This window comes from Orbicella franksi, chromosome 12 (assembly GCF_964199315.1).
Source record: "Orbicella franksi chromosome 12, jaOrbFran1.1, whole genome shotgun sequence".
In the NCBI taxonomy this organism is placed as follows: Eukaryota; Metazoa; Cnidaria; class Anthozoa; order Scleractinia; family Merulinidae; genus Orbicella; species Orbicella franksi.
The window spans coordinates 6,317,222-6,326,970 of NC_138156.1; the positions used below are offsets into that span (position 1 = coordinate 6,317,222).

Here is a 9,749-nt window from a genome sequence, read left to right on the forward strand (position 1 = left end):
TTTCTTTCCTTTGAAGTCTGCTGTTGAAACAGTGAAAGCCAAACACTGATCACTCAATAGTGTGGGTGGGTGAGGAGAAGGGTTACTTTGCGTGCCAATATGAATACGATTCTTAGTTTGTGCCTGACAAATTACATTCAAATGACTTTGAATAGCCAAGCATCCCAGTTCTCCCATCCGTGGTCATTTACTGCATCTTACGTTGTTTTGATACGTATAAAATTTTCATTGCCATGAGCATGGGACAAAGAAAAAATCGGAGTCCCCAACAGTATTCGCAACCATCACCTCCCACACGCCAGCTGGACATTCTAACCACTGAGCTGCCAAGACTATAGGTGAGCTAAGCCATTCACCAGGTTCACATATGAGAACCATCCTGCATACTGCTAAGATTGGCATGCCAAAAGCTTCATGCTTGTGAAATAATGAAAGATGGTAAATTTTCAGCTCAGTGAATAAATTATAAAGGTAAAATTTTGCTTCATTACATTGTTTTGACAGCAAAAATGGAACTGCAGGCTGATTTGTACAAAACTTCATGGCGTGTTACAACACTATACTCAGAAATCACACTGTCAACAGTTTTATTTCTCAAGCTTCACAAGTTACACAGCACAATTAAATCTAAAATGCATAACAGATATTGGTGAAAAAGGCAAATACACACAAAAATTTTGGACCTTTTCAACAAATACTATTACTTTTGCTGAAAAGTTAATCACAACATTTTCAGAACATCCTTTTCTAGGAGATAACATGTCTGAGAAGAACTGATAAAATAATAAATGTACGCAGTGAACTTATCAAGAAGTAAAAATTCTGTTACAATGAACACAAGGTTTTTCAATGCTCATCGAAAAGCAAATTCTCCCCATTGAAAAAATCAAACATTTTTTAAAGGACAATGGGAGGAATTTAAATGACATCCTAGGGTATGATTATTACTTATCACTTACAGCTGCATAAAAATTGATACAAATCATAATGTTGATATGTTTCAAACTATAGACTACAGAAGAAAAACATTAATTAACTTTAAATTTAAAAACAACTCAGGAGCATCAACATGACAAGTTCAAAGCCGCTCATCTGTGAGCAAAAGCATTTCTTCGCAGTGATGTAGAATTCCTCAGCTCTGGGAAAATCTGCAATTTAACAATACAGACCTTGTGATCATGGTCTAAAGGCAAAAAGCAATAAATACATGTATGTAGTCCATAAGAATATAGCATGCATGATACATTAAAAAAAAGTTTAGACTCATAATTAATGATAGAAGCACTGAAAGCAGATAACCACACATCAACCTCAAGTAGAAAAATTCCATTTTTGAAGTTTTGCAAAGGTCACTTTTGTAATAATATTACTATCACATGTACTTTATGAAATTGCTTTCTGAAATAATTAAGTTAGTCGATCACTTGTAGAAAATGAGGGCCAGCAGTCTCGTAAAAATATTATTACAATTCATTACAATTTTATTTGTTAACTTAACAGAGTACTTACTGCATTTGTAAGTGAAGCAGTGAAGTGCTTACTTGAATCCTCCAATCTCAAAGAAAGAAAAATTAATTTAAAAGTTTAAGGAAGACTTGTAGTTGTGTTACAATACCTTGTTGGTGACAAGTCGCTTAGAAACGCCGTGGGCTACGAGATCGGCTTCGTCCCCCTCTTGACTGCCACCTTCAGAAAAAAAAATACACATAAGGTAAGAGAAAATGTCAACAGTCAATATTACATTTTGAAAATTCTTCTGCATCATACATTTAATTATCAATGCACTACATCTGGTGAAATGAAAAAGAGAGTAGCTCTGAACTCTTGTAGCAAAATATTGTTACACTGTAATTACCTGTAATCAAACTGGCTGCACAATTTACTCAACAAGAAATGTTTAATAAAACTAGTTACTCTTTGTCCTTCAATTTTGGTGGCCACAACCATCAAGCTCTGTTCAAAAGAAGCTGATACTCTGGAGTACATTTACCTGTCCTGATCAGGAGACCGTCCCCTCCTGCGTGGTGGTGACCTTTAGTGGAGGATCAAAAAAGATAAAAGTGTTATTAATGTACAACATACTTGGCAACAAAAAGCAGTCTTCCCAGCTAATAATAATATTTATTATAGTGATATATTTGTTACTCGATTTCCAAGCCTGTCATGTTACAACTAGTGCAATGTCTAACTTTAGTACAGAATCTCTCAATATCTCACAACACATTCCTCATATATCTTGTGAGTATTGTCACAGATTATACCAGCCATTAAATCAATCTAGGTTATGTGTTAATTCTTTAATAGTTCAGTCACGGAACAAGTTCCTTTGCTGGAAAATCATTGTTCAAGCACTCATGAAGATTCAATCACTGAAAACAGATTTCTACATGTAAATAACAATAGTACAACATTTATTGTTAAAATAGAAAAAAATAAACATGTGAGAACTTTGAAAGGTCCTTTGAATCTCAACAGTTAAATCCTTGCTAATAATAATTATTATTACAAGCAATTGAACTATGTTAACCACTACCTGCAGATGCTAAAGCAGAAGAGGAAAACTGGGTTTCCTTGTTAAAGAAAGTTGATGTGTTGGATCACATGCTGAAGTGGAAAACTAAAGATGGCTGGGGAATGATGACAATCGAGGAGAGGTGTGCATGTTGTTCTCTAACAATGCACATTGATGACTGCACTTGGGCAACATTTGAGTGATGCAGAGTGACTTTCACGGTCCATACATATCAGTATCCGAGAGTACTAAATCGGGGTGTGGTGTTGATTTTATAAATGAAGGGAAGTCAAGTTGGTTGAAAAGGTTGTTGGCAGGTAGATGAATTTTGGAGGTCGATTGATTGGTCGTGTGTTGATGTTTTGCTGAACATCTTGAACTACTGGTAATTTTGATGGAGTTCAAAGAAGAGCTTAAACCTCAACACCTTGCTTAGCTTGCAACCATAAAAATGTGGCAAAGATGCGAGGACGAGGTATGGATGAACCTAAAGAATAACCCAAACAATTACTTTGGTGTCAAAACTAAAAGACTATGGCAACAGGGTAAACACTGTCTTTACCAGTTCCAGACAGAAACAATAAAATACAAATTAACATGTCTCAATGCACTACACAACATAGTCAGTACTAGCGAATCACACAATGCAGTTAAAGTTCTAAATCTAGCCTAAAATTGCTGCTACCTCCTTGCCCTTGACTGCAAGCGCACGAAAAAATAACGGCTAATATCTTTAAAACTAGTGCGGGAAAAGTTAACCAAGTCAAAAATTGTCACTGCATTATTAAACTCAAAAATTCCTAGAAGACATGATTCAAATATTGAGAATGAAAATATACTACAGTAAAACTTGACATATCAAATTCTTAGAGCTACATGTATTACCAAGTAAAAGTGAGTCTTAGCAATAGGTAATGAGAGTCAATATTTCAACCTTGAATGAATGCAATTCGTAGTCCATTTGATTCAGAAAAAAATGTTACAAAAGTTGGAGACAAATTAAGATTCAAACAGCAGAAAAACCCACCTATAAGGTGATCTTGATCTGTTATCATAGCGATCATATCTGTCATCGCGTCGCCCACCACCATAGCGGTCACCACGGTAACCTCCACCACCACCACCACCTCGGCCACGACCTCCACGATGTCGGGACATTTCTACTCTAACTTCCATTCCACAGATGGTTTTCCCGTCTAGGGCCTTGATGGCATCTTCTGCATCACGCAGATCTTCAAATTCCACAAAAGCAAAGCCAGGAGGATTACGGGCCACCCAAACATCGTGAAGTGGTCCAAATTTCTCAAACTCTTTTTCTATTTCTTCTTTTCTTCCTTCTTCTCCAAGTCCTCCAACATACACTTTGTGGTACTGACCTCTGGACATCTAAAAGCAATGGCCATTACAGAGAATTTTATCACATTTGCCGCCTGTAAATTCATTATGTCAAAGAGCTGTAGATCACAACTTCAGGTATCCTCCTTGTTGCATCGCTTGTATTTTGCACTCAATTAGATTTGCCTCACGGTAACCAACCTTATAATTTTTGTAACTTATCACCAAGTAATCAACAATAATTGTGCCTTTTTTCTACGATATGCTTTGTGGCTAAGTTGACAATTTCACAAGATTTCGAAAACTGGAGTCGACAGAAAATCAAGTTCAAACGCAAATCGGACAGTCTACATGCAAAACGACCCCGTGTCAGTGCAAATATGTACTGCCCATTGCTAATACCGTATCCTTTAAAAGGTTAACCTCGCCAGTAGACGATTGAACTTGTGTTTTTGTAATTCCTCTTCTCTGTTCGCAAACGACATCACTTTTCACCGAGCACGTGGACAAAGAAATGTTTAATTCGGTTTCTAAACTGGCCAATTTCCGTGAAGACAAAGCAACGCAAGGATATCAAGCTTCTTGACAAGTTACAATGTGAACTAAACGCAAATTTGTTCAATGAGCTAATTGCGTGGTCGCCCAAATAATGCGACGCCATGTTGAAATCTGCCGTGTCGAAAACTCGTTGCCTAACCAATTTAAATTATAAATTTCGACGCTTGAGTCGCTTTAAATGCTACTATGAGCAAAGGGGAACAAAATCGTAAGTCCACTTTACCTTAACACACAGCGTTAAATCTCGACAAAGCTTCTAAACAATTTCAATGGCACAGCGTCAAAATGAACTTGCTCGACCGAACGCGTTTTTCATGTGCTATTCCCAGGCGTGCGCGGGCTATAGAACACCCATACGAGGCAAAATAAAGGCGCGGAAAAGCGGGGGAGGTGAGGGGAGAGATCGCGGCCGATTCTTTTTGCGGGGCCAGGGCTCCCAATAGGAATTTTAATATTGATCATCGCGATGTAAAATCCTAAAAGATAGAATACCCACCGCATCTGGTTTAAAAAGGACCCGACACTTTCTAAAATTTCCAACTTTTTGATGCTCCGCGCATAAGAGGGCGCGGCTTCTTTGGCGGTCGGCGTGTATCAAAAACCCTTTGCCGAAAAAAGAAAAGAATAACACATCCAGATTATTCCTATTTTTAATCTATAAACGCAAGCTACAGCAGCAACAACCAACGAAGTTCAGTTTAAAATGTCAAGGTCTCTATGATTTTCCCAATCAAGGTCAAGTATCTATATATCGGGTATAAGCTAAGGCGTCTTCGAATAATCCCAGCTCAAGCCTGGTGTTTTGTTTAGGGTTTTGACGTTGATTGGACAGCTCAAAGGTGGCATTTGTTAATATTTTCTTTGCAATGTGCGATACTTATTCGGAAGCGTCGCTTAATCAGACAAGCGCCACTTATTCGAATAAAAAAACCGGTCAAAACAGGATGAAGCGGGTAGATGCCGATGCCGCGAGAGAGCGAGGACTGCAAAATACAATTCATTATAAAAAGGGTCTAAAAATTCAGACGATTTGGGCTTAACCATGGAGAGATGAAGGGCTAAGCCTAGATTACCTTGATGATTTCCATCTCTTCAAAATTACTGTCTGGCATGATGCAAAAGTTATAAATCTGCAGTTTCTTCTCACTTAGCAGTAAGGATGCATCTGATCCACAAAACGGATAATCGTGATATCCTTGGACTCAGGGGAAAGCTCATCTGTATTCTACAAACGCAGGCACGTACAATAACGTCGGAGTTAGGGCTAGAGACAAAAGAAAATTCTCTTTATCTTATAAACTCTTGTTCTTAGGCCATCGTAGCTTGATTAAGAATATAACACAGACAGAAAAACAGAAAAACAGAACATTTCAAGGCCCCCGCTAAAAATGACCATTCATCAGCCATTGCTGATCATGTGAAAACTTCTGGTCACAACATAAAATGGGACCATTTTGACATTTTAGCGTCCGGCAAAATTGAGTTTCATTGCAAAATTAAAGAGACTCTGTTCATTTAAGAGCTAAAGCCTTCAATAATGTCAATGTCAGTAGTGAGAAGTTGTTACTTTATCAGCTGTTACTCCTCATGATGATATACTGTCTAGACAGGTTAACGTATTGCTGTAGATCAGTAATATTTTTCTCAGTCAAGGTTCCAGACCTCTCATTTTTACGATATATATAGTTTTCCAAAAATTATACCGGTCACTTTTGAAAATGTATGTAGACTAGCATACGAAACGTCAAGTTTTGTATTCAAATGCGTTGGAATACAATGTTTATCACCACTGTTTGTGTTATATTCTTAAAATTCTCTTTATTCTGCCCTTTCAGAATACTCCCCCAGTCTCCAACTACAACCCGATGAGGCCTCCTTGGGTGGGATGGAGGCCTCCCGCTTCTGAGCAGGGATAAACTAAGTGACGAGATAAATCCACATTCCAATACTTAGAAAAGTTTTTATCAATATTATGACATATGTAACGTTGTATTGGCAACAGTTTTAAAAAAATAAGTCGTAGATACTTCCTTTTCAAAGGCAAGGCTAGGGTGTTCGCTGGAAAGATATTTTGAAAATCCCGCGCTTTAAAACAACCAATCAAATACTCGCAATCTGGTGCGTGCATTTGAAAATTTAAAATTCAAATTAACACGCGAAGAAGCATTTGCCACGTTGCTCTCAGTTCGGCCGCATGTTCAATTTGTCGTTTTTGCTAAAAATTTCAAAAGTTGCAGAAGTACGAAAAAAGAGTTTAAACTTTCCTTTTGGGCACATTTTCCTTGACGAGCTCTGTGTTACCAAGAAACTCACCGGCTTCCCTCGTTCGGCCTGCAAAAGGAGTGGACTTCTCTTCAAAGTAAACCCTTTCAAACACGTGCTTTTATAAAACAAAGATGTCACAGAATATTTCCAGCAAATGCGGGTTTTTAACTCTTTTGGCAAGGTAGGAACTGTTCAGAGAATTTATTAAAGTAGTACAAAAATTATTAGTTGAGCAGTAATAATGTTTGCCGCGCTGAGAAAGTGGCTATAATTTCGTCAGCGTAAGGCGATTATTTATAATCCGCCGTATTTACTAAATTCCAAGTTATACTTGAATTTGCCATTTTACTTAAAATAGCACACCTAAATTGTCTCCTAGTTTTGTCGCACTTCTCTTCAGTCTCTTGAAAGTTAATTGCACGCAGCTAAGCCAATCTCTGTCTTGTCTAAAAAGCGGTAGTTTATTCTTGTTTTCGGATTTGTTTAACTTAATGTTACATTACCACGCGCAGTCGGTCAACTGGCGTTAAAATAATTAAGTTTTAGTTAAATCGTTCTTTAATTTTTGTTTGCTGCAGGATTTGGTCGATTAAGTTTTCAGTATCTACGTGAATAACGCTAAGTAAAATGGCGACTTAAACTCACATATGTATTATTCGGAAGACGAGTAACGGTTTAAAGAGCCTATTGAGAAAACTTAGACAATGGAGATAAATTAATTTGTTATAATTTTTACAGAATGAGTGCGAACAAGTGACAAGATATCAGAGGGTCATATTGGACAAGATATTACTTCAGGTAACATCCAGTTTCGATTCCCTCGCTGCTTTGCTATATTATATATATCTGATAATTAGGTGGAGTTATGAAATTGAAATGACCAAACTCGATCTGCGTTTTTTCAGACCTACGGAGTTCACACTAGTGACACTGACGACATAAACATCACGACATAAGAAGGATGATGTGTCGTTATGTTTGCAGTGTGAACATCCTGACATAATTACATAATAGCAATATAACTGCATGAACATAACGACACAAGATATGAAGATTCGAACCCATGACCTCTGTAATACCGGTGCAGTGCTCTACCAACTAAGCTTTCAAGCCAACTGAGAGCTAGCTACATTGTGGCCAGCTCCTATGCAGCTCCCAGCTCCAACAACGACACAAGGAAAAAAATTGGCGATCTTTTAATTTCTTTATAACTTTATGTCGATGATCACATTACCGACATTTGTGATTATGTCGTTATAGCACTGATAATTAATTTTATAACTCGTTATGTTGCTTATGTCGTTATGTTAATTATTATTGGCGAATGCCATATTCCTAGGACTCGAGAGAAAAACTGAATTGATCTCGAAAATATCGCGTTTCTCAGAGCAAAGCGTCATCTGTAGAAGCATGTAAAGTATAACTTTTTCATAGTCATTGCCGTCGAGACAACTTAGACTCGGTCTAATGCATGTAGGGTTTGAGCAAACTTGGATGATGGTGAAGTTACGACTACAAATAATTCGTAACACAAGTGTTTTTTTTTCTTTTTACAGAATGAACCGGCGGACGATAGTGACAGAGTTTTGAGAGGATCCCATCAGTATGACAAGATATTTACTTCAGGTAACATCCAGCTCTCAACTCAGTTTCCTCTACATTTTTCTTACTAAGCTTGTGTATCTAAAAATTCGGAGGAATTTAGAAAACCACGGCTAGTTCAGGGACGAATGATTGATGTGCATTGAATAAATTGCGCGTGCACCTGAGTTTTTGAAACGTATCTTGCCTTCTTTTACAGAACGAAGTGAAATTTTTCAAATTCTGCTACAGTGTTGAGGGTTAATCGAAGTGAATGCTATATTCTCTAGCACTCTAGGGACAAGCTGAATTGATTTAGAAACTTTATTAGGTCAGAGCAAGACATAGCAAGTATACATTGTTCATAGTTGTCGCCGCCTTTGTATTTCCAATGCAAAGTTTCAAGTTAATTTAGCAATAGTTATAATTGTTTAATAATTCAGTAAAATTTTACCGGACGGAACCCATAGTACATTCAATAATTGCCTGTTTGAAATGGTCGAAGCTTAAGATCGTTTAGCTATCCCGTTCCAAAAATAACTTCGTCATTTCGGGATAGGTGTGAAAAATAGTCTGCGGATCACTTGTGTTTATGGATCATTCCAGAGTAAGTTTGGAGATTACGGAGTAAGAGATCAATTTGAAGTTGAAGGGAGCATTTTCACTATTTCCAGGGTCGTATTTCCTTGAGTTTTGGATTTAACTGAGTCTATCTTTTTGTAGATTGGTGTTGCTCTGCTGAGGCGCCAGATGAAATGCCTTGCACAGCTAGGGAACATGTCTTGCTCAACGGCTGAGTCCATATTCTTCTCTGATGGCATGAGCTTTAATTACAACAATATTTAATGTTCGAATGATCAATGATGGGATTCTGAAGTTTTACATTTTTGCTGGCGTAACTCCAATTTATACTCACGGCTAGAAGATAAAACTTCTTAAAAATAACTTGAATGTCGCTTTTCACAAATTTTGATAATTAACAGTCCGGCGAAATGATTTTGTCAAAATTTTTCTGGTTAATATGTTCAAAGATGTACCTAGACAACTTGAGCGGCAGCCATTTAATTGGATCAAATATCTGAAGCAGTACCAAATTTCGGAAGTACCTTACCTTTCATTTTTATATGGGAATCTCTCTCTTTCTCTGTGCGCGCAAGACGCGAGAATCTAATTAAAGGCACTTTTCGACGCAGGAAATTGTTAATTACTTTTGGAATTGCTGTTAGTTACCGTGGAAACTTATTTACAAAATTACCGCAAATATTGTTAAATATATAGGGATTAGCAAGGAAAAAAAAAACGAATATTTGTAGGCGTCAAGGGAATATTGCAACGAGAAGTTAAATCCTGTGATTTAAAACAAGTTCCACAAAGGTCCAGAGATGGAACTTTGGATTGCATTTGTGACGTTTTGAAAATCTGGCTTCTGATTTGGAAAATTCAAACATATTCATAACCTACTGATGATTCGATCCTTGAAAATATTTTTGTCCACGCG

The 9,749-nt window shown here is 37.3% G+C and overlaps 1 protein-coding gene and 1 long non-coding RNA gene across 2 annotated transcripts; one reads left to right on the forward strand and one right to left on the reverse strand.

Moving 5' to 3' along the window:
* Positions 1–570: 570 nt before the first annotated feature.
* LOC145463079 (putative splicing factor, arginine/serine-rich 6) lies at positions 571–4,759 on the reverse strand. Its single transcript, XM_081446795.1, has 5 exons — positions 4,629–4,759; positions 3,540–3,898; positions 1,991–2,032; positions 1,616–1,686; positions 571–1,148 (listed from the first exon to the last, which is right to left on the reverse strand). Exons 2-4 carry the CDS (start codon positions 3,896–3,898, stop codon positions 1,635–1,637), a joined length of 453 nt encoding a protein of 150 aa, XP_081302921.1. The 5' UTR covers positions 4,629–4,759; the 3' UTR covers positions 571–1,148; positions 1,616–1,634.
* A 1,705-nt stretch (positions 4,760–6,464) lies between these two features.
* Positions 6,465–9,048, forward strand: LOC145463816 (uncharacterized). The gene is made up of 4 exons (XR_014041361.1): positions 6,465–6,851; positions 7,409–7,468; positions 8,227–8,296; positions 8,975–9,048. It is a non-coding gene; the product is annotated as an uncharacterized LOC145463816 (long non-coding RNA).
* The last annotated feature ends 701 nt before the right edge of the window (positions 9,049–9,749 follow it).

What these genes read in the sequence shown, in the direction of transcription:
- LOC145463079 (XM_081446795.1), bottom strand. Translation starts at nt 3,898, where the DNA reads ATGTCCAGAGGTCAGTACCACAAAGTGTATGTTGGAGGACTTGGAGAA. An exon ending in AGATCAAGATCACCTTATAG is followed by an intron (nt 2,033 to 3,539) that starts GTGGGTTTTTCT and finishes CCTCCACTAAAG; the next exon opens with GTCACCACCACGCAGGAGGG. An exon ending in CGGTCTCCTGATCAGGACAG is followed by an intron (nt 1,687 to 1,990) that starts GTAAATGTACTC and finishes TTTTTTCTGAAG; the next exon opens with GTGGCAGTCAAGAGGGGGAC.